We start from the raw sequence: 25,168 nt of genomic DNA, 5'->3' as shown, positions 1-25,168 counted from the left end.
GAGTCTACATAAATGCCCTAGGAGATGCGTAAATAAAGCCCTCTAAAAAAAGTGTTATTATTTAAATTCTTATAATTTACTATACGTATATAATTTATTACATTTTACAAATAATTCAACCAAATATTTATAGATAAGTACATAGTAATTGGATTAAATGATTGTTTTAAATATAAAAAGTATTCAATTTTATAATAAATAGTACATATTATTTTCCCTAAAACAGGATGAACACAAAAATAAAACAAAACATGTGTCTAATGCTGCAAAACAACAGGGATTTTTTATCATTATTACATATATTTGATTTTTATGTTATCGAATAAAAAAAGCTTAGAATAGAGTGAAAGAAATGGAGTGGGGTTGCACAAGGGCCACAATAAATTAAGTGCACAAAAAGTGCAAGGGATGCATAGAATTCCTTGCACACAAAAGATTCGCTAAGGACAAGGCGAGGGTGGCGAGCTCCGGACAATGGCGCTGTGTTCCAAAATGGCACCAGAAATACAAAAAACCTCTTGTGTGTATTTTGTCGCCTCCATGCAAGACATTTCTCACATAATATATATATTTTATATATATATTAAATATATTTTTTTCATACATTTTAACTGCATATTTTACTAGGTAGAGCGGAAAGTATTATTCACGAAAGTATTTTACTTTAGTAATCATTTTACATTTTTCAATAATCCTGGCCATCATTATCGTTATATGTAATATATACTTCTTTTACTAAAATAATATTTATTTTTCCTGAAATATTCATATACAAATAATCAACTTTTGGTATATTAAGACATAGTATTTTGGGCTAGTATTTACTTTTTTATTTATACATTCATGTTCAGAAAATATAATATTGAAATAAAAAATATATTTTTAATATAAGATAAAAAATAATCATAATTTTTGTGTTGTATTCTGAGTCAATATTTTTTCTTAATCTTGCTACACAAAAGAAGGTTTAATACATAGTATTTTGGAGTAGTATTTATTTTTATTCATACATTCATGTTGGGAAAATATTATGAGTAAAATATAAATATAGATGTAAAATTAGATACAAATATTAATATTCTTTGTTTATTTTGAGTATATTATTTTTTTAATTTTACTACAAAAAAAACCGTTTGTGACATAATATTTTGGGCTATTTTTTATCATTCATACATTCATGTTCAGAAAATATAATATTGAAAAAATAAATATATTTGTAAAATAAGATAAAAATAATCATATTTTTTCTTCATTCCGAGAATATATGTTTTCTTAATCTTACTACACAAAAACAGGTTTAATACATAGTATTTCGGAGTACTATTTATTTATTTTTATTCATACATTCATGTTAGGGAAATATAATATTGAAAAAATAAATATATTTGTAAAATAAGATAAAAATAATCATATTTTTTCTTCATTTTTTATATATACGTTCATGTTAAGAAAATATTAAAATAAAAATATAAAAATGGATGTAAAATGAGATAGAAATATTAATATTCTTTGTCCATATTGAGTATATTTTTTTTCTTAATTATACGATCAAAAAAACAGGTTTGAGACATAGTACTTTGGAGTAGTCTTTACTTTTTTATTCAATATATATATTTATATATATATAGATATTTATTTTATATATAAATAATGATGGATTTTATTAGGTATAATATTATGTAAAACAATAACATTGGAAAAATATTACTTTAATACTTGTTTCTCTTATTTTATTAGAGTAAATTAATGTACTCACGTAAAAAAACGTATTAAGTAAGAAAACAAAAAAAGATACACAAAATAAGTATCTGTACATTACTGCCTTTAGATTAGACTATGGTATAGTATAGTATAGTATAGTATAGTATAGTATAGTAGGACACATGCCACTCTGCAACATTTTTAATTTGAATGAATTAAATGAAGGAATACGATAAATATTTTCATGATAAATATTTTCAGATTTGGGACACAATTGTTTGATAACAGATTTAACACAGTTATTACACAGTTATAACACAAGAGATTTCAATCAATGGCACGGCTCAAAATTAAAAAAAATTGCGTCGAAGGGATTAAAGCGGATTAGCAAAGTGAAATGTTAGTTAGGAACTGCTTCATCACATTAGCGTATGCTCTGCCGTGATTGCCAAGTGAACTCCGGCGACCTTTCCTCGTGAGCTCTATTAGACAATCCCAAAAATCGATTAATTAGTGAGTTAATTCTCGATTGGGAGGATTCTCTGAAAGTTTTGAGGATTCAGATTGAAAGGTTTGGATTCTCTTTTTATTCTAGAAGTTAGGCGATAAAACCCGACATTCTTTTTGGTCCTTCGAGCCGGATTCCCAAAAAGAATAGTAATAAAAGGAACATTGAATTTATTTAGGGTTCCTACAGCTTAAGGAAAGTCAAATTGAATGTAAACGCGCGCACGAAAATGTACGTTAAAAACACAAAAACGTACGCGAACACACACAGAATGAATGTACACACACACAAAACAAAAAGGTACGTAAATATACACAAAACGTACATTATTGACACAAAACGAACGAAAAAACACAAAAGCGTACGTGAACATGAACAAAAACACGCGTAAACACATAAAACACACGTAAATAAACACAAAACGTACGAAAAAACGCAAAAGCGTACGTGAACGTGCACAAAAACTCGCGCAAACACATACACGAATAAACATAAAACGTATGAAAAAACGCAAAAGCGTACGTGAACATGCACAAAAACGCTTGTAAACACATACTCAAATACACACAAAACGTACGAAAAAACACACAAAAACGTACGTAACGCACGGCTATTCATTTACCGCGTAAGTGACAAAATACGACGTTATTCCCGACACTGGTTGTAACCAATGTTCCCTCTAAACTGCGTGTGTGCGCAATTGCTACTACCCAGAGCTTTTCTGCGCACAAGAAAATCTAGCCAGCTCACAAAAATGAGGGCTCAAAATTACTAAATAAGAAGCGACTTAAGTCAAAGTTGCAGTGCATGAAGGTAAAAATACACGGGTTCCCCTGACGTTGTGTCCTAAATGCGGTATTTTGAAGTCGAGTCGAAGGAGAACGAAGTTGAGTAAAGTTAGTAGAGTTTGTCCAGAACCGGCTTCTTCGGCTCGGCTCACTGAAAGGAATCGGCTCTTTCGGGTCCCAAACGGCTCCTCGGTTGTTTTTGCTTCTTTAATCCGTACACGACCAAATATTATGTAAAATTGTGCACAAAATGACTTAAAGAAGGGGGTGAAATAGAACAAAAATAAAAATATACCCAAAAGGAAAAAGTAGTGAAAAGCTGAGGAAAAAAAGAAACAAAAGGAAGAGAAAAAAGAAGGAAAAATTCAGAAAAAAGCCAGAAAAAAATGAAAAGAAAGAAACAAAGGAAAAAAACAGTAAATAGAGAACAAAAAGAAAAAAGTAACAGCGAGGAAAAATACTTTTTCACGTCCGGAGCGAGGACCTACCGGTAACCTGCAGTTTGTCGGCAAGGACCTGGCACTTGAGGAAGAGGCGTCCTCTCCTTTCCGTGTAGTCCATCCCGCAAAGGCTCGGAACGTTCATCACGCATTGGTTGTGCACGTTCATGTCGCATGCTGGAACAAAAAAAAATCACAATTCCCAGCTCAAAGTCCTGTTTATTTGTGACTCCCTTAATCGCAAGGTGTCTTAAAGGACAGCACAGGTTGCAATGACAACATCCCCTGATCTAAAACCTACATGAGGGCAAGGAAAAACTCGTTAACATGAGGAAAATGAAGAAACCTTGAGAGGGGACTGCACATGAAGTAATCCACAGGTGTCAAACAGGCGGCCCGCGGGCCAGATCAGGCCCGCTAAGGGATTAAATCCGGCCCGTGAGACAACACTCAGAGAAGCGTAAGAGAAAAACAAGCTGCAAGTTGATATATGTCCACTTGATGTTGCCAAAGCCAGGTGCCTCGAACAAAGACACTGTACTAGTATATATCTCTCTCTCTGTCTCTCTCTCTCTCTGTCTCTCTCTCTCTCTCTCTCTCTCTTTCTCTCGCATATCTCGCTTATCTCTCTCATATCTCTCTCTCTCTCTCGCATATCTCGCTTATCTCTCTCTCTCTCTCTCTCTCTCATATCTCGCTTATCTCTCTCATATCTCTCTCTCTCGCATATCTCGCTTATCTCTCTCTCTCTCTCTCTTTCTCTCTCTCTCTCTCTCTCGCATATCTCGCTTATCTCTCTCTCTCTCATATCTCTCTCTTTCTCTCGCATATCTCGCTTATCTCTCTCTCTCTCTCTCTCTCTCTCTCTCTCTCTCATATCTTGCTTATCTCTCTCTCTCTCTCTCTCTCATATCTTTCTTATCTCTCTCTCTCTCTCTCTCTGTCTCTCTCTCTCTCTCTCTCTCTCTCGCTTATCTCTCTCATATCTCTCTCTCTCTCTCGCATATCTCGCTTATCTCTCTCTCTCTCTCTCATATCTCGCTTATCTCTCTCATATCTCTCTCTCTCGCATATCTCGCTTATCTCTCTCTCTCTCGCTTATCTCTCTCTCTCTCTCTCTCTCTCTCTCTCGCATATCTCGCTTATCTCTCTCTCTCTCTCTCTCTCTCATATCTCTCTCTTTCTCTTGCATATCTCGCTTATCTCTCTCTCTCTCTCTCTCTCTCTCATATCTTGCTTATCTCTCTCTCTCTCTCTCTCTCTCTCATATCTTTCTTATCTCTCTCTCTCTCTCATACCTCGCTTATCTCTCTCTCTCTCTCTCTCTCTCTCTCTCTCTCTCTCTCACATATCTCGCTTATCTCTCTCTCTCTCTCTCTCTCTCTCATATCTTGCTTATCTCTCTCATATCTCTCTCTCTCGCATATCTCGCTTATCTCTCTCTCTCTCTCTCATATCTCGCTTATCTCTCTCTCTCATATCTTTCTTATCTCTCTCTCTCTCTCTCTCATACCTCGCTTATCTCTCTCTCTCTCTCTCTCTCTCTCATACATCGCTTATCTCTCTCTCTCTCTCTCTCTCTCTCTCATACCTCGCTTATCTCTCTCTCTCTCTCTCTCTCTCTTATATCTCGCTTATCTCTCTCTCTCTCATATCTCGCTTATCTCTCTCTCTCTCTCTCTCTCTCTCTCATATCTCTCTCTTGCATATCTCTCTCTCTCGCATATCTCGCATATCTCTCTCTCTCTCTCACATATCTCTCTCTCTTTCTCTCTCTCTCGCATATCTCTCTTTCTCTCTCTCTCATATGTCCCTTGTTATTTCTGTCTTCCTCTCTTTATCTCTCCCTTGTCTCTCTGTCTCTCTCTCTCTCTCTTTCCACCCCTTTTCTCCCACTCTGTCTCTTTCACTCTCTGTGTCTCTCTTTTTCTCTCCCTTTGTTGCTCTTTGTCTATTTCTCTCTCTGTGTCTTTTAACCTCTCCTTTGCTCTAACTTTCTTTTTTCCTTTTCTCATTCTCTCTTCATACCCTCCGCACTTTCTTTTCTTTTTTCTCTCTTTCTGTCTTTCTATTTCTCTATGGATTTCTTTCATCCTCTCTATTTCTTTTCCCCCCTCTCTCACGGACTTTTTATATTTGGTTTCTCACGCTCTCTCCCTCTCTTTCTTTTTCTTTTTTTGTCCCACCCTTTCTCCTTTTCCCTCCTTCTTTCTCTTATTTATTTATCTCTCTTTATCTCTTTCTCTTTAATCTACTAGTCCGGCCCCCGACAGAATGTTTGTTCTATCGTGCGGTCCCCGAGTTCAAATGACTTTGACACCCCTGAAGTAATCACTTTAATCACAAGAATTGAACAAAAAAAAAAAGGAAAATATTTAATCAATCCCCCCCACGATTTTATGTCACCTAAAAGAAAAAAATCTAATCCAAATTGTCAAAAATTTCCCTCATTTTAAACATTATTTTGATCCTAAACAAGCCCATTGCCAGGCCGATAGAAGATTGAATTGGGCTGCTTGGAGTGGTCAATGTTCGGGAGGTGCAGTACCCACTTTGGCCGCTGGAGGGCGTTTGAGATCAGACAAAAGCAGATGTTTATCGATTTGGTTGGGGTTTTTTTTGGTGATGCCTTGAAACGAAAACCTAGCCAAAGATACTGTAAAACTGTAGAGTATATGTATATTTTTTTACGAAAATCAATTCAGCTTTTTCGGAGACTATAAGTCACATACAAACACAAAAATCCGGATTTATATGTATATATATATAACAAGATTATTTCTCATTTTAAGTATTACTTTTCCTACTTTATAATATTTATTTCACTTGTTTTACAGATGAAAAAAATAAATAAAAAGTAAAATAAAATTTCTGCAAGTTTTTTTTCTTCTTCTTGTAAAATAAATTGCACTTCTCAGCAGATCATTTTCCGAATTTCGTCAAATATTTTGGTTGATTTATATTTCATTTTATGAATGAAGTGATTCATTATTTGTTACTATTAATTACAAAGATATAAACGTTTATATATTTAGTTTTATTATACTGTAACATTATTTTTTAGCAAGTATTTACTATCCAGTAGTATTACATTTTTTTGTTACAGATAATACTTTAAATAAATAATAAACTATTTAAATTCTTTGAAATATTTTTTTATTATTTGTATTTTATGTGACGTACGAAATAATTATAATTATTTTTTTTAATAATATTTTTTTTAATAATTATCAATTTTTTTATATAATTCAAAATATAATTTCTTAGTAAACGTTTAGTAATTTAATAACCAGTAAAATTATACAATAAAAAATAGAAATAATAATATATATTTTTTACATAACATAATCCAGCTTGTAACACTCCTTGAGGCTTTTTTTTGTAGTTTAATCATTTAATTGTGTAATTTAAAATAGTACTATTATTTTAAAATATATTTAGGGATTTAATAAGTCATATTTTACTTCACTACTATTATTTATTTAATTTAAAATGTAAAAAATACACAATACAAAGAAAAACAACTCAGTTTACAGTCAGGACCAGAACGGAAACAGGACCCAATTGCGTAACGTTTTATTGAAGGAAAGAGGAAGGGCTGCGCAATCGGATTGTGATCCGAATACGGAAGTGGATCTTCCGTAGCGAGCGATGGCGGTGTCAGGGACGGAAAAACTGGTCGGCAGCTGGGACTGGGAGAGCAAGGCGTGGTCGGAAATGAGTCATGAGCCAGGACGGGAGAGTAGACGTAGTCGGGATCAAAAATGGGTCGTAAGCCGGGACGGGAGAGCGGACGTCGTCGGGATCAAAACAGGTCGTCGCCGGAGACAAACAGGAGCAAAAACGGGACAGGCGGGGTCGAAAAAGGCTTGCCTTGTATAAACACAGGTTTGCAGACGGACTGACAACAGGGGATTGACAAGACTGGGTTTAAATAGGGACAGGGAGCCAATCAGAGCGCAGCGGTTGACGCCAAATGAGCGGGCACAGGTGAATCACATCGGTAATCATGACATTTACAATATTTTCATTTGGAAATTTAGGTATTATGGACACTTACTGTCGCATTTCATGCCTTGGTGGATGAGGCCGTAAAGCAGCGAGCCGCAGTGGTCGCAGAAGGTGGGGCTCCCGAACGTGTGGATCTTGAATTTATGTTTAGTTCTGGGGTCCTGAAAACAAAACGGAAAATTGAGACTCATTCGCTCGCAGGCAACAATTTTTTTGTCGTTGCACAAAATACAAAATTGCGGAACATTTCAAGGAGGATTCCCATGAAACGTGACAAATATTTCAAGGCTGGAAATTGCGAGTAATTCACTCTCAATTTTGGATTTTTCTTTCTAATAATAATAAGGAAAACAGCAAAACAAGATGGTAGAAAAATTGAAATTAAATGTGACAGTTTTCAAAGCTATGAATTGCGACTAATTTAGTCTCAATTTAATATTTTTTTCTAATTTCAAATATAATAAGGAACAAAGCAAAACAGAATGGTAGAAAAGTTGAAAAATTTGACATATATTTTTCAGGGCTGGAAATTGCGACTAATTCATTCTCAATTTTGGATTTTTTTTTCTAATTTCACATAGAATAAGGAACAAAGTAAAACAGAATGGTAGAAAAATTAAAAAATTTGACATACATTGTTCGGGGCTGGAAATTGCGACTAATTCATTCTCAATTTTGGATTTTTTTTCTAATTTCAAATATAATAAGGAACAAAGGACACAGAATGGTAGAAAAGTTGAAAAATTTGACATATATTTTTCAGGGCTGGAAATTGCGACTAATTGATTCTCAATTTTGGATTTTTTTTTTCTAATTTCACATATAATAAGGAACAAAGGACACAGAATGGTAGAAAAGTTGAAAAATTTGACATACATTGTTCAGGGCTGGAAATTGCGACTAATTCATTCTCAATTTTGGATTTTTTTTTTCTAATTTCACATATAATAAGGAACAAAGGAAACAGAATGGTAGAAAAATTGAAACATTTGACATACATTTTTCAGGGCTGGCAATTGCGACTAATTCATTCTCAATTTTGGATTTTTTTCTAATTTCACATAGAATAAGGAACAAAGCAAAACAGAATGGTAGAAAAATTAAAAAATTTGACATACATTGTTCAGGGCTGGAAATTGCGACTAATTCATTCTCAATTTTGGATTTTTTTTCTAATTTCAAATATAATAAGGAACAAAGCAAAACAGAATGGTAGAAAAGTTGAAAAATTTGACATATATTTTTCAGGGCTGGAAATTGCGACTAATTCATTCTCAATTTTGGATTTTTTTTCTAATTTCACATAGAATAAGGAACAAAGTAAAACAGAATGGTAGAAAAATTAAAAAAATTGACATACATTGTTCGGGGCTGGAAATTGCGACTAATTCATTCTCAATTTTGGATTTTTTTTCTAATTTCACATATAATAAGGAACAAAGGAAACAGAATGGTAGAAAAATTGAAACATTTGACATACATTTTTCAGGGCTGGCAATTGCGACTAATTCATTCTCAATTTTGGATTTTTTTCTAATTTCACATAGAATAAGGAACAAAGCAAAACAGAATGGTAGAAAAATTGAAAAAATTGACATACATTTTTCAGGGCTGGAAATTGCGACTAATTCATTCTCAATTTTGGATTTTTTTTCTAATTTCACATAGAATAAGGAACAAAGCAAAACAGAATGGTAGAAAAATTAAAAAATTTGACATACATTGTTCAGGGCTGGAAATTGCGACTAATTCATTCTCAATTTTGGATTTTTTTTCTAATTTCAAATATAATAAGGAACAAAGCAAAACAGAATGGTAGAAAAGTTGAAAAATTTGACATATATTTTTCAGGGCTGGAAATTGCGACTAATTCATTCTCAATTTTGGATTTTTTTTCTAATTTCACATAGAATAAGGAACAAAGTAAAACAGAATGGTAGAAAAATTAAAAAAATTGACATACATTGTTCGGGGCTGGAAATTGCGACTAATTCATTCTCAATTTTGGATTTTTTTTCTAATTTCACATATAATAAGGAACAAAGGAAACACAATGGTAGAAAAATTAAAAAATTTGACATACATTGTTCGGGGCTGGAAATTGCGACTAATTCATTTTCAATTTTGGATTTTTTTTCTAATTTCACATAGAATAAGGAACAAAGTAAAACAGAATGGTAGAAAAATTGAAACATTTGACATACATTTTTCAGGGCTGGCAATTGCGACTAATTCATTCTCAATTTTGGATTTTTTTCTAATTTCACATAGAATAAGGAACAAAGTAAAACAGAATGGTAGAAAAATTAAAAAATTTGACATACATTGTTCAGGACTGGAAATTGCGACTCATTCGCTCTCAATTTTAGACTGCTTCTAAAAAGCATTGATTTTTTGCAAATAATACACCAAAAAATGCAAAAGAGTCATAAAAACAGGATTGGAAACAAGACAGAGTTTCATAGAACGCAACAAAAATAATTCAGAGATGGAAATTGTGACTAATTTACTCTCAATTTTAGGATGCTTCCATTCCGACTGATTTCTTTTGCACAAAAAATAAAACAATGCAAATGTGTCATCAAAAAAAGATTGCAGAATATTTCAAGGAGTCTTATTAAATGCGATATTAAAAATTCTGGAATAGACATTGCGACTAATTTACTCTCACTTTAAGACTGCTTCTGATTGGACGTATTATTCTCACAGAATAAAAAATAATGCAAAAGGATATCGCAGAAAATTTGAAGACAACGTCTCCGAAAACGCAACATAAATGTTTCAGAGCTGGAAATTGCGAGTTATTTACTCTCAATTTTATAATGCTACCAATCGGAAAGATTTTTTTTTTGCACAGAATTTAAAACGATAAAAAACTGTCGTCAGGAATGCAGATTATTTTAAGGAGAAGTCCCGTGAAACATGACCAATATTTTAGGGCTGGAAGTTGCGACTAATTCACTCTCAATTTTAGAATGCTTTTAGTCGCTTGAACATTTTTCTATAAACCAAAAAAAACGCGGAACAAGATGGCAGAAAATTTTAAAACAACGTCTCATAAAATGCGACATAAATGTTTCAGAACTGGAAATTGTGACTTATTTACTCTCAATTTTAGAATGCTTCCAATTGAACTGATATTTTTGCACAAAATCTAAGACAGTGCAAATGTGTCATCAAAACAGGATTGCAGACTATGTTGAGAAGTCCCGTGAAACGTGACAAATGTTTTAGGGGTGGAAGTTGCGACTAATTTACTCTCAATTTAAGACTGCTTTGAATTGGAGGAATTATTTGCACAGAATAAAAAATAATACAAAACAAGATGTCAGAAAATTTGAAGACAAAGTTTCCGAAAACGCGACATAAATGTTTCAGAGCTGGAAATTGTGACTTATTTACTCTCAATTTTAGAATGCTTACAATCGGACAGAGTTTTGTGCACAAAATTTAAAACAATTAAAAAGTGTCATCAAAACAGGATTGCAGAATATTTTAAGGAGGATTCCCATGAAACGTGACAAATATTTTAGGGCTGGAAGTTGCGACTAATTCACTCTCAATTTTATAATGTTTTTAATTGCACAAACATTTCGCAAACAAAAAAAAACCTAAAACAAAATGGCAGAAAATTTGAAGACAAAGTCTCAGAAAACGCGACATAAATGTTCCAGAACTGGAAATTGCGACTTATTTACTCTCAATTTTAGAATGCTTACAATTGAACCGATTTTTTTTTGCACAAAATCTGCAAATGTGTCATCAAAACAGGATTTCAGAATATTTCAAGGAGTCTCATAAAATACGACATTAGAAATTCTAGAATAGCCGTTGCGACTAATTTACTCTCAATTTTAGAATGCTTCCAATCGGACAGATTTTTTTTTTTTTTGCACAAAATCTAAAACAGTGCAAATGTGTCATCAAAACAAGATTGCAGAATATGTTAAGGAAAAGTCCTGTGAAACGTAACCAATATTTTAGGGCTGGGCTGGAAGTTGAGACTAATTCACTCTCAATTTCATAATGCTTTTAATTGCACAAACATTTCGCAAACAAAAAAAAACCTAAAACAAAATGGCAGAAAATTTGAAGACAAAGTCTCAGAAAACGCGACATAAATGTTCCAGAGCTGGAAATTGCGACTTATTTACTCTCAATTTTAGAATGCTTACAATTGAACCGATTTTTTTTGCACAAAATCTGCAAATGTGTCATCAAAACAGGATTTCAGAATATTTCAAGGAGTCTCATAAAATACGACATTAGAAATTCTAGAATAGCCGTTGCGACTAATTTACTCTCAATTTTAGACTGCTTTCAATTGCACAAACTATTCGCACAGAATTTAAAGAAATGCAAAACAAGTCGGCAGAATATTTGAAGGAGGACTTCCACAAAATTCAACATAAACATTTAAGCGCTCATAATTGCGACTAATTTGCTCGCGGACAATTTTTGCAACTCCACGGACTTTTAACACAATAAATTCATTTAAGAAGATATCACTCTTCTTATTGGACTCGACTTCCACAACAATAAAGAAAGAAAGATAAAAAAATGCGACCATATCCTGTGCGACCGACTGAATAAATGACTCGCACCGGTGCTAAATAGGAAATGTTTCTTGCGGGAACAAAAAGGCTTTTGTGCGTGTTGCACTTTGTCCAATTAGCAGGCGGACCGCAGCATGCTAGCATGATGACAAGCTGGAGGTGACAGACAGTGGAGAAAAGAGGATGGGGGGCGCTTTTAACAGCTGCACTTGCAGAATGAATATCCTCTTTTCACCTCTCGGCAGAGAGCCACCGACCGACACGTGGAGCGCGCCTTTTGGATTCATTATCGTTTTAAATTTGACATATCATTGATTTATCGATAATAGCGACCGAGTTGCTATTTCCTGGTTTATGCATCGCTTGGATGACATAAAAAAAATATAAGTGTATATGTGAGGGGTGTCCAAACTACAGCTCGGGGCTGATTCGCGGCCTGCCGGTAATAAATATAAAAAATGAGATTTGCACCAGAAATTTTTTTTTGACACTTTAAAAATGAAAAGAAAATTAAAAGTGAATCATTTTCAAACTAAAATCTCCATTTTTTTAATTGCAAACAAAAGGTTTATTCATTTTTACTGTATTATTAGAAATATATTTGATTATTTTCCTTTGGGCCGGGAGAATGATGAGCCCCACCAGGCTGTAATTGCCCAAGACACACCACAGGAAAGTGTCCCTACCAGCCTGAGGATTAAGGGATGCCAAATTTATACATATATAGATAGATAGATAGATATAGACATAGATATATATAAAAAAATTATAATATAATATGATATGATATAAATATAGGCAGCACGGCGGCGCAGTGGTTAGCGCGTGTGCAGGCTCAGTTCTAAGGTCTTGGGAACCTCCCATGTGGGTTCAAATCCAGCTACCGGACTTCCTGTGCGGAGTTTGTATGTTCTCCCCGTGCTTGCGTGGGTTTCCTCCGGGTACTCCGGTTTCCTCCCACATTCCAAAGACATGCATTTCAGGTGGATTGGCCGGTCCATATTGTCCCTAGGTGTGAATGAGCGAGCGAGTTGTCTGTCCCTGCGTGCCCTGTGATTGGCTGCCAACCAGTTCAGGGTGTCCCCTGCCCACTGCCCGATGATTGCTGGGATGGGCTCCAGCACCCCGCGACCCTACTGAGGATAAGCGGTGCAGCTGATGAGATGAGATGATATAAATATAGTGCGATTGGCTGGCAACCAGTTCAGGGTGTCCCCTGCCCACTGCCCGGAGATGGCTGGGATGGGCTCCAGACCCCCCGCGACCCTAATGAGGATAAGCGGTACGGCTAATGAGATGAGATGAGATAAATATAGTATTAAAAATATAATATAATACAATATAATATGAATATAATATAGATACAAAATAAAAACATGATATGACACTAATATAATATAATATAATCTGATGCAAAATAAAAACATAAAAGTACAATAAAAAGTTATTTTAATTATAAAAATGAAATTATTTAATTATATACACATATATATATAAAATTTAATTTAATTTTCACAATTAAAATTAAAACCTTTATGATACATTTACGTTTATATTTTCTATCATATTATTATACTGCTATCGGTATGTGAGTGTGTGTGTGAATGGGTAAGTGTGAAGCACATTGTAAAGCGCTTTGGGAGGACTTGAAAAGCTCTACATAAATACAGACCATTTACCATATATATAATATAGATATATATTAGATGGGACATTCGCCTAACATGCGAAAGGTCCCCGGTTCGAGACCGGCTGGAAACATATGCTGGCATGGGGAGGGATGGATGCTGCCAGGCTGTACTTGCCCAAGACACACCACAGGAAATGGTGCCCCTACCACCCTCGTGGTTAAGCCATCCAAACAAACATATTTATATAACACTATATTTTTATTACATTCATTTTTGAAAGGTTTCTTGAATTTTTTTATATGGGTTTTCGGTTTGAAAGAAAAAACAACACCAAAAACAAAATTTGTTGTACTTTGTAAGTTATATTTACAAAAAGGAAAACTAATTATTTCTTTTTTTGGAAACAACAACCCTTCTGTTGTTTTTGTGCCCGCTCCTTTGGCGCCAACTGTCTCGGACTCTGATTGGCTCCCTGTCACTATTCAAACCCAAACCCACTCCTGTCCGGCCCCTTTTGTCAGTCCGTCTGCGAACCTCAGTTTACTCTAGGCAAGCTTTTTCGACCCTGACTCAGTACTGTTTTGCCCCCGTCTGTTTCCTGGCTTTCGACCCGTTTCTGATCCCGACCAGATTTTTTTTGCTTTCCTGTCCCGACTACTGACCCGTGTTTTCCGTTCCCGACACCGCCATCGCTCGCCACGGAAGTCCCAAAAAAGAAAGAAGAAAAAAAGAAAAACAAAAACAAAAAAAGTTAGAGAAAAAGAAAAGAAATGAAAAAGAAAAATTGCTTTAATTTTTCTTTTTTTCTTTTTTTCTCCACTACTTTTTTTATTCTTCCCAATAAAAATAAGGAAAACGTAACGCAAGTGGGTCCTGTCTCCGTTCTGGTCCTGACATTATCATTTTTAAAGTTACATCTTCATTTTTTTTTCTTATTGTAAATGTATGTTTTAATTGTATTCTTTGGTTTATTATTTTTATAATTAAATTATTTTATAGAACATGCATTTCAGGTGAATTGGTCGGTCCAAATTGTCCCTAGGTGTAAATAAGCGAGTGAGTTGTCTGTCCCGGTGTGCCCTGCGATTGGCTGGCAACCAGTTCAGGGTGTCCCCTGCCCACTGCCCGATGATTGCTGGGATGGGCTCCACCACCCCCGCGACCCTACTGAGGATAAGCGGTACAGATAATGAGATGAGATGAGATGAGATGAATATATATTTTAAGACTATATCCTAATTATACAACATTTTTGAGCTACACTATGAAAGTCACCCCATTAAAATTTAGGACCCTTAAACGGCAAATTGTCAATTAGCAGTCTATTATGAAGCCTGCTCATAAATGAATCCTTTTTCCTCAGGCAATTACAAAAATGGATTTACGTGGCAGGTGTGAAAAGTCGGCATCGTTTTTCGGCGTCTATTTCGAGAAAAAGCTGTGGGAAGGCGTCGATAGCTCGACCTCGAAACAATAAAAGGATGAACTGCTTGGGAAAAACATTTCAAAATAAAGAACCAGCGTCTTAGAATAAAGCATGTGGGAAAAATAGAATGAGTTACATAGAAAGAAACATAAGGAAAAAGAGCTAGTTTGAAAAAAAAGAAAAGAACTCATAGGCAAGAAAGAAAAACAAATAGAAATGAGCAAAAGACGAGCTACTTAAGAAAAAAAACATTTAAAAACAAGCTTAGAGAAAAAAAAGCCATAAAAAATTACATTAAAAAACGTCAAAAAGAACGAGCTACTTAGAAAAAAACCTTTAAAAAGGATGTACTTTCTAAAAACATTAAACAAAGATCCAGTTAATGAAATAAATAACATTTAAAAATAAGATAAAACTACTTAGAATAAAACATTTAAAAAAAAAGAATAACAAAAAGAAAAAAACAACAACATTTATTTAAAGGGACAGTGTGTAAGATTTGACCACTAGATGTCTCTGTATTGTGTACTGAAGCAAAAACGAGAGCTAAAGATCCAGAGGAAAAATACAAACTACTGAAATTGATAGTGACCAAAAGGGTCCTCCTTATTTTTGCCCAGCCTTTCGTGAATGAAGTAGAAAAAAAAAGTAAAAAAGTGAGAGAAATATAAAAAGAAACCAGGAAAAAACAGGAAAGAGAGAGAGAGGGGAAAGAAGGAAAAAAAGAGAAAAAAAAAGGAAAAGTGAGAAAAACAGAAAACAGAAAGAAAAAACAAGAAATAGAAAACGAAAAACAAAAAAAGAGAGAAAAAGAAAAGGAAAAGAGCGAGGGCAAAAAGGAATGAAAGAAAAATGAGAAGTGAAAAAAAATCGGAAAAGTAAGAAAAATAAATAAATGGAAGAAACAATAGGAAAAAAAAAGAAAAAAATGGAAGAACGAAAATATTTTGTTTTTTTAGATCCTTATTCTATGTTGAATTAATAAAAATGTTTCCACCGATGAGCATTAAAAAAAAAATCACATTTACATGATAAGTTCATAAATATTTGCATATGAGTATAATCAATATTGTTTCCTTTTAACTAAATCACGTTCTTACCACTAGGAGGTGCTAAAAACACACACTGTCCCTTTAAAAAAGAAGTAAGAGTAAAAGAATCAAGTCGAAAAAACATTATAATAAGAATGAGCTCCTGAGGAAAAGAAAACATTAAGAAAGATAAACAATTTTCATAAGAAAATAACAATTAAAAAAAAGATTTTTTTTAGATCAATTTTTTTTTTTTTTTTTAAGAACGACCTTCTTCACCCATCTCAACAAAAAAAGGACATTAGGGCAAAAAACGCCTGGGGGCCCTGCAGACAAGATGCCTGACCTTTAATAATGGTGACAGTGGGTGAATGCAATCGAGGCTCCGTGAATAAAATGTGCATATCGAAAACTCCACAGACGATTGATTTATTTCCAACAGTCACATTTGGGATGAAGTCGAACTTGGACGGAAATAACCGTCAACGGCATTGAATGAGTTACTCCGTATAGAATGAATAGATGAATGAGTGGCAGTAGCTCAGGAGTTAAAGTGCTCGTCTTGGGATCAAGGGATCCCAGTTCGAATCCCGGCTCGTCCGTGTTACATGTCAAAGTGTCCTTGGGTAAGACACTGAACCCCTAATATCCCCAATAAGCAGGTTAGCACCTTAAATGGCTGCAAGGCCGCTATTGGGAAATGTGGAGCACATTGTAAAGTGCTTTGGGAAGTCATTGACTTGAAAGCCAATTTTTAAATTTTTCCAGGACCGATCAGAAGAACAGGAGCCTAAACCTTACTTTTAAACCCTAATTCTTGCCCCGACCTTTTTTTGGAACTCTAAAATCGATTTAAAAGCCTAAATTGAAACCCAAACCTTGGCTTCTAACCCTACACCTAACTATCTATATCCCTAGCCATAACCCTGCTCCAAACCAAAACCCTAAAATCAATTTAAAACCCTAAATTGCAACCCAAACCCTAGCTTCTAACCCTACACCTAACTGACTAAAACCCTAGTCATAACCCTGATTCAAAGCGTAACCTCAGCTCTAAACCTTTTTTGTAACCCTAAAATCAATTTAAAACCCTAAATTGTAACCCAAACCCTAAGCTTCTAACCCTACACCTAACTAGCTATAACCCAAGCCATAAACCAGCTCCAAACCAGAACCCTAAAATCAATTTAAAACCCTTAATTGTAACCCAAACCCTAGCTTCTAACCCTACACCTAACTAGCTATAACCCTAGCCCTAACCCTGTTTCAAACCGTAACCCTAGCTCTAAACCTTTTTTGGAACCCTAAAATCAATTTAAAACCCTAAATTCTAACCCAAACCTTAGCTTCTAACCCTACACCTAACTATCTATATCCCTAGCCATAACCCAGCTCCAAACCAGGACCCTAAAATCAATTTAAAACCCTAAATTGTAACCTGAACCCTAGCTTCTAACCCTACACCTAACTAGCTATAACCCTTGCTCTAACCCTGTTTCAAACCGTAACCCTAACTCTAAACCTATTTTGGAACCTTAAAATCAATTTAAAACCCTAAATTGCAACCCAAACCCTAGCTTCTAACCCTACACCTAACTATCTATATCCCTAGCCATAACCCAGCTCCAAACCGGAACCCTAAAATAAATTTAAAACCCTTAATTGTAGCCCAAACCCTAGCTTCTAACCCTACACCTAACTCGCTATAACCCTAGCTCTAACCCTGTTTCAAACCGTAACCCTAACTCTAAACCTATTTTGGAACCTTAAAATCAATTTAAAACCCTAAATTGCAACCCAAACCCTAGCTTCTAACCCTACACCTAACTAGCTATAACCCTAGCCCTAACCCTGTTTCAAACCGTAACCCTAGCTCTAAACCTATTTTGGAACCCTAAAATCAATTTAAAACCCTTGATTGTAGCCCAAACCCTAGCTTCTAACCCTACACCTAACTAGCTATATCCCTACCCATAACCCTGCTCCAAACCGGAACCCTAAAAACAATTTAAAACCCTTAATTGTAGCCCTAACCCTAGCTCCTAACCCTAGCTGTTTCAAACCGTACCCCTAATTCTAAACCTTTTTAGGAACCCTAAAATCAATTCAAAACCCTGTAGAGACTGCATGTAAAGAATGAAGCAACTGGTGGTGAGCTATAAGCCTACAGCCAAGTGGCTAACATGAGTGGCTAGAGAAGGAAACAGCGGAAGAAAAGGCAAACAATGTCTGAATCATAGTACCAAGTTAAATGTGCTGACATAACTAACTGTGGACGACAAGTGACACTGAAGGACAAGCTACCGATAACAATCATGGTAACCCAGGACCTACACTGGAGTGGCTAACATGCGTGGCTAGAAAACGAAACAGTGGACAAAAAAATTGCAGAAATCTCAAGAGTCGCATCACCAGCTGTGAAAGACAAGAGCGAAAACGAAAGACAAAAACAGGAACCGCTAACAAAGGCTCGCCAGAAGGCCGTAGCCTGCAGCCGAGCGGCTAGAGAAGGAAACAGTGAAAAAAAAAACGCATTCAATTTTGGGGCCGTTTAGTGCTAAAACCAAGAAATCTCTTACAGTATTTATGAAAAAGCTAAAAAAAAAGGAAACCCTGCAAGGAATGCTCCGTTTCAGGAAGTAGGAGAAGTGAAGCTGAAAGGTTACCGGGTAGCGTCCAAAGTGGAGTTGTGGAGGTGTTAGGCTAGTCGGGAGCGGCTTTTCTATTTTTAGCTCATAAATCAGCGGCCATGTTCCTCTTGGCCTTTTCGCTAAGCTGATGAGTGCTGAGAGGGAACGGAGGGGGGGGGTGGGGGTCGCCGGGGGGGCAAGGGTGCTGTGAGGGGGGGGGTTCCTTCCTGTCTTGTTAGCCGCTAACGTTAGCGCTGAAGCCGACCTTTGAACTGAGGTTCACATTTCTTCATTTTTTTTATTTTTTTTTTAAAGGATAAGAATTATTTCCCATGTTGGCTATATATATATATATATATATATATATATATATATATATATGTGTGTGTGTGTATTAAAAAAATATAGAGTATTTAGTAAGTATTGTATGGAGCCAATAGTATTTATTATACCCAAATTATATTCTTATTAATAATCATAATTGAATATTAAAAATAGCAGAGGGTGTAAAAATGTTTATGCATAAAAAATGTAAACAAAAAAATGAAAAATGTGCTAAGCCCCGCTAAGGGATTGAATCTGGCCTGTAAGACAATGCTGAGGGAAGCGCAGGAGAAAAACGAGCTGCAGGTTGAAATATGTCCGATACGTCTCGGGGCCGGACCAGTAGATTAGAGTGAAAGAAAAAGAGAGAGAAATAAATAAGAGAAAGGGAGGGTGTGGGGCAAAGAAAGAGAGTAAGGAAGAAAGAGAGGAAAGAGAACGAGAGAGAGAGAGAATGTGAGAAACAAAAGAGATTAAAAAAAATAGCGAGAGAGGGGAAAAGAAAGAAAGAGAGAAAGAAATCCAAAGAGAAAAAGACAAATAAGAATGAGAGGAGACAAAACAGAAGGAGAGAAAACGAGAGGGGAAGGAAGAGAGAAGGGTAAAGCAAAAGCGAGAGAGAAGAGAGAGATAAAAGAAAAAAAGGAAAAGAGAGCAAAAGAAGGTAAAAAGACACAGAGAGAGAAAGAGAGACAAGAGAGAGAAAAGGAAAAAAGACACACAGAGAGAAAGAGACAAATAGGAACAAAGAAAGAGAGACAGAGAGAGAGAGAGAGAGAGAGAGAGAGAGAGAGAGAGAGAGAGAGAGAGAGAGAAAAATACAACTACAGCGTTTTTTTAAGAGGCACGTGGCGACATCAAGTGAACATATTTCAACCTGCAGCTCGTTTTTCTCTTGCGCTTCCCTCAGCATTGTCTTGCGGGCCGGATTCAATCCCATAGCAGGCCTGATCTGGCCCGCGGGCCGCCTGTTTCACACCCTGACTTAACGATTAGAAGATCATTTTACCATTTCTAATGAAAATGAATGATCAAATTAAAAAATATATATATATTAGATCAATTATTTTTGATAAAAGGTTGGAATTTTTATTGTAAGCATTATTGTGTCCATTATCCTTATTACTGTTACTATTTACTTTACCGGAACATTTTAAATGATTGAACCATTTCCAAGTTACACAAAATAAAATAAGATGACTTACGTATACCATAAATTCCGGACTATAAGCCGCTACTTTTTTCCCAAACTTTCAACCCTGCGGCTTATTCAGTGATGCGGCCAATTTATGTCATTTTTCTAACGGCCGCCAGCGGCGCTCGAGTACAAAAGGTAAGGTTTAGACCGGTGGAATATATGCGCCGAGGAAGACTGCAACTTCTTGGCTTGTGCATAAATTAAATGGGACGACGTCTATATGACAAAGTTTCTTTCCGACACTGAGGAAGACGACTTTGACGGCTTCAGTTCTAAGGAGGAAGATGAGGACGGTTTACCGTGATTTTTACAAGTTTACTGTGTTGCGAGCGTGTTGCTACTTGTCACAGGCACCGTTTGGGATGAAAGTTATATTATTATTATTAACGCTTTGAAAACTCTCTCGATCTACCGTCTTTCTTTGTAAATATGTGTAACCCATGTATAATATGGATTTGCAACTGTATATTTTTGTAATGTATTTATTTTAGAGACTTATTCTGATATGTTTTGCACGGACGAATGAAAAAGAAGGGGCGGAACGAACGGGGGGTGACGGGAAGTGGGGTAAAGGTGAGACCTGTTTGTGAACGCAGCGGACAATAGTGGATATATATTTTTCCCACCCTTACCTTTGGAAATATACACTTTTTTCCTTGGATTACTTTCAACGGGACCCGGACTCTGCAGGTCTGCATTAAACCTTAAGTACCGGTATCATTTTCCATACATTTTGCCAGCTGTGATTTTTGGACTGTGTACTTTAATGAAGGACATTTAGTTTCAATCGCGGGACTTAAAGTCAGGTTTGGGTTAATTTTGTGTTTATGTGGGCGCATGCAGCTTATATACAGGTGCGGCTTGTGTACGTACAAAATCGGTTTTCCTCTTAAAATGCGGTGGGTGCGGCTTATAATCAGGTGCGCTCTACAGTCCGGAATTTACGGTAATTGGAATCACTGCAATTCCATATAATTGGAATTTCTGCAATGCACATAGAATGACAAATGCATTTAAAAAATATATATTATTTTTTTTTTTAGCTTCAGCAAATTAAGCTAATTAGCGCCATCTACAAAAGGGAGCGAAAAGAGCGAACGGGTGTCCATTTCCTCGGGTCTGCCGGTTAAGTGGACATCAATGTTTCATCGGCGAAAAGGGAAGCTCTTGAATTATTGATGCTACCGTCCTGCTAAACGCTCCAGTCCGACTCCTGCTACTCCTGCTAGCATAACAACCAACCGAGGATATCGTAGCTCCAAATGGAGCTGAAGCATCGGAAGAAGACCGGAAGCCGACTTCCAAATTTTTCCCGCATGAGCAAAAAACTGAAACTAGCGAGTAACAGCTTATGTAGGCTGAAAACGCTCGGAGCAGCTGAAAAGTGCGATAGCTGGAGTTGGTCAGAGCTGGTGGAAGGGGTTAACTTTATCACCCAATAGTAGGAACTATGTAAAAGGCCAGTGTAATCTTGAGTTTGTCAAGAATCGGGACGCTGAATCAGAGAACTGAACTGTCGAAAAAGGAAGCGAGCTTCCATGAGTGGCTAGAGAATGAAACAGTGGGGGGGAAGCGGTAGATGCCTGAATCACAAAAATCAGCAACATTCGCTTGCATAGCCAGTATTGGAAGGCGAGTGACACTCAAGGACAAAGCAGGAGCAGCTAACAGGAACAATAACTTCAAATAGCAGGCTGTAGCCTGAAACCAAGTGGCTGACATGAGCGGCTAGAGAAGAAAACCGTGGAAAAAAGCAGAGAAGGCCTGAATTACGGAACGTAGTGGCATTTGCTTGCATGCCCACCTGTGGAAGGTGAGTGACACTGCGAATAGCAGGCTGTAGCCTGAAACCAAGTGGCTGACATGAGTGGCTAGAAAAGAAAACTGTGCAAAAAAGCTGTAGAATCACAAAAATCAGCAACATTTGCTTGCATGACCAGCACTGGAAGGCGAGTGACACTGAAGGACAAAGCAGGAGCAGCTGACTGTAACAATAACTGCGAATGGCAAGCCGTAGCCTGAAACCAAGTGGCTGACATGAGTGGCTAGGGAAGAAAACTGTGTAAAAAAAGCAGAAAAGGCCTGAATCACAGGAACTAAGTGGCATTCACCCGCATGCCCACCTATGGAAGGTGAGTGACTCTGAGAGACAAAGCAGGAGCAACTAACAATAACTGCGAATGGCAAGCCGTTGCCTGAAACTAAGTGGCTGACATGAGTGGCTAGATAAGAAAACTGTGAAAAAAAGCAGAAAAGGCCTGAATCACAGGAACTAAGTGGCATTCGCCGGCATGCCCACCTATCGAAGGTGAGCGACACTGAAGGACGAGGCAGCAGCCGCTAACAATAACAATAGTGGCTAGAGACGAATCATAGCCCACAGCCAATAGGCTAACATTAGTGACTGGAGAAGGAAAAAGTGAAAAAAAAATAAGAATTTAACTGTTGGAAGTGGGGGACACTAAAAGGAGAAGCAGCAAACTAAAAAAGCTAGCAGCAAAACATATGCTGCAGCCAAGTGGCTAACATGAGTGGCTAGAGAAGGAAACAAACAGTTCAAAAAAGTTCAAAAAAGTGCAAAAAAGTTCAAAAAAGTGCAAAAAAGTTCAAACAAGTGCAAAAAAGGTGCAAAAAAAGTGCAAAAAAAGTGCAAAAAAGGTGCAAAAAAGGTGCAAAATGCCTGAATCACGGGACTCGGCGACATTCGCCTGCCAGAACTCCTTTTGAAGGGAAGTGACATTAAAGGACAACCAGAAATAAAGGCTAGTGGTGAGGCATAGCCTGGAGCCAAGCGGCTAACCTGAGTGGTTAGAGAAGGAAATAGAGGATAAAAACAACTAAATACCCAGAATCAGGGACATTCAACAGTGAAAGGCAAATGGCACTGAAAAAAAACAGGAGCAGCAAACTACAGCGACTAGCAGCAAGCCAAAGCCAGCATCAAAGTGGCTAGAAAAGGAAACAGTGGAAAAAAGAAGACGAGGCCTAAATCAACGTTTGCTCGCCTGACTACCTGTTGAAGGCGAGTGACAATGAAGGATGAAGCAGGAGCAGCTAACAATAACAATAATGGCCACTGGTTAGCCTGCAGCCAAGTTGCTAACATGGGTGGCTAGAAAAGGAAACAGTGGAGGAAAAGGCGCACAATGACCCAATCATGGAAATCAGGTAGGTTTTTTTGTGGCAGGCAGGCGAGTGACACTGAAGGACAAAGTAGGAGCAGCTAACAATAACTGTGACTGGCAAACCGTAGCAGGAAACCAAGTGGCTGACATGAGTGGCTAGAAAAGAAAACTGCAAAAAAAAGCAGAAGATGCCTGTAAGAAGAGGGAAAAAAAGAGACGATAGCTGAATCATGAGACTCAGCACTGTTCACTTGCAAGACCCGCTGTGGAACTTGAGTGACACTTAAAGCACGAAGCAGGAGCTGCTAACAATATCAACTGATCAGAACCTGCAACCGAGTGGCTGGAGAAGGAAACAGTGAGGAAAAAAGACGATAGCTAAATCATGGGACTCAGCTCCATTCACTTGCAAGACCCGTTGTGGAAGTTGAGTGATGCTAAAACACGAAGCTGGAGCTGCTAACCATATCGACTCGCCATAATCTGCAACCAAGTGGCTGGAGAAGGAAACAGTGAGGAAAAAAGACGATAGCTAAATCATGGGACTCAGCTCCATTCACTTGCAAGACTTGTTGTGGAAGTTGAGTGATGCTAAAACACGAAGCAGGAGCCGCTAACAATATCGACTCCCCATAACCTGCAACCAAGTGGCTAGAGAAGGAAATAGTGGGGTAAAAAGAGACGATAGCTGAATCATGAGACTCAGCACTGTTCACTTGCAAGATCCGCTGTGGAACTTGAATGACACTAAAGCACGAAGCTGAAGCTGCTAACGATATCGACTCGCCATAACCTGCAACTGAGTGGCTAGAGAAGGAAACAGTGAGGAAAGGGTCAAAGATGCCTAAATCACGGGACTCTGTAACGTTCCCCTTGCATGCCCCACAGTGGAAGGCAAGTGAGATTCAAAAAAATAAAGCAACTAACAATAACAAATAGCATCTAGCAGTTAGCAAAAGGCTGTATAACAAGAGTGGCTAGAGAAGAAAACAGTGGGGAAAAAAGTGTAAGATGCCTGATTGATGGGATTTGCATAAATATTATTCCAAATTTCTAAACCTACGTGTCTTCAAAGAAACCTTCTTTATTAGATAACCCTTTTGGGGTTGCTCCATAAATACACACTGGCCCTTTAAGAAATCCTTTCGGAAACACTTGAATTCACGGGAACAGTGAAGGAAAAAAATTTCATTTGAAGCAAAAGTGTTATAAAAGCTGAGTCATGGGATGGAGCAGGTAGCCTAGAAACGGAGAAACTGGATTTACTTGCCAAGGGAGTTTCTCATCACCATGCCGCCCAAGAAGTGTGGTTGCCCGCGGCAACCGCATCACTAAGGGACCATCCACGTATATTAAAAAGAGAAGAAGAATGGGAAAACAATCAAAATCGGGGGCCGTCGAGCGGCGACGGAGCCGTAAAGTCGAGCCGGCCGACTCGACGCTTTGAAGAAATGTTTCTCAACTGTTGGGTCTGGACCCCAAAGTGGGTCTTGGACCCGTTTTCAGATAATCCCAGGAAGAAGAAAATCACACTCCTTAACAGTAGATGGCGATGATGCCCTGCTGGATTTCTTCTACCTGTCGGAATCACCGGGGCGGCTGTAGCTTAAGGGGTAGGGTGCTCGTCTTGGGACTGGATCCATTATTCCCAGTCGACTATTGCTGATGCATATTATGCTATTGGCAGGGTTGGGTAGGTTTACTTGATTACTTTCAATTACTTTTATTACTGAATAAAATGACTAAATTTTGTGGAGGCTTGGGGAGTAACGGAATACATGGAACGGCAAAAATGATGT

At 37.0% G+C, this 25,168-nt stretch overlaps 1 protein-coding gene across 1 annotated transcript in view; it reads right to left on the bottom strand.

Annotated features, from left to right (window-relative positions):
• prkcaa (protein kinase C, alpha, a) overlaps positions 1-25,168 on the bottom strand; it is a 139,686-nt gene that overhangs the window by 55,780 nt on the left and 58,738 nt on the right. Inside the window, exons 4-5 of the mRNA XM_088341475.1 lie at positions 7,498-7,609; positions 3,486-3,614 (exon numbers count right to left, since the gene is read on the bottom strand). Of these exons, the coding sequence (XP_088197601.1) occupies positions 3,486-3,614; positions 7,498-7,609 (241 nt within the window). The remainder of the gene's footprint in view (positions 1-3,485; positions 3,615-7,497; positions 7,610-25,168) is intronic.

Source organism: Urocampus carinirostris, chromosome 8, assembly GCF_059441175.1.
Source record: "Urocampus carinirostris isolate Australia breed hairy pipefish chromosome 8, RoL_Ucar_1.0, whole genome shotgun sequence".
NCBI lineage: Eukaryota > Metazoa > Chordata > Actinopteri > Syngnathiformes > Syngnathidae > Urocampus > Urocampus carinirostris.
This window is presented reverse-complemented; position numbering and strand designations above follow the sequence as displayed.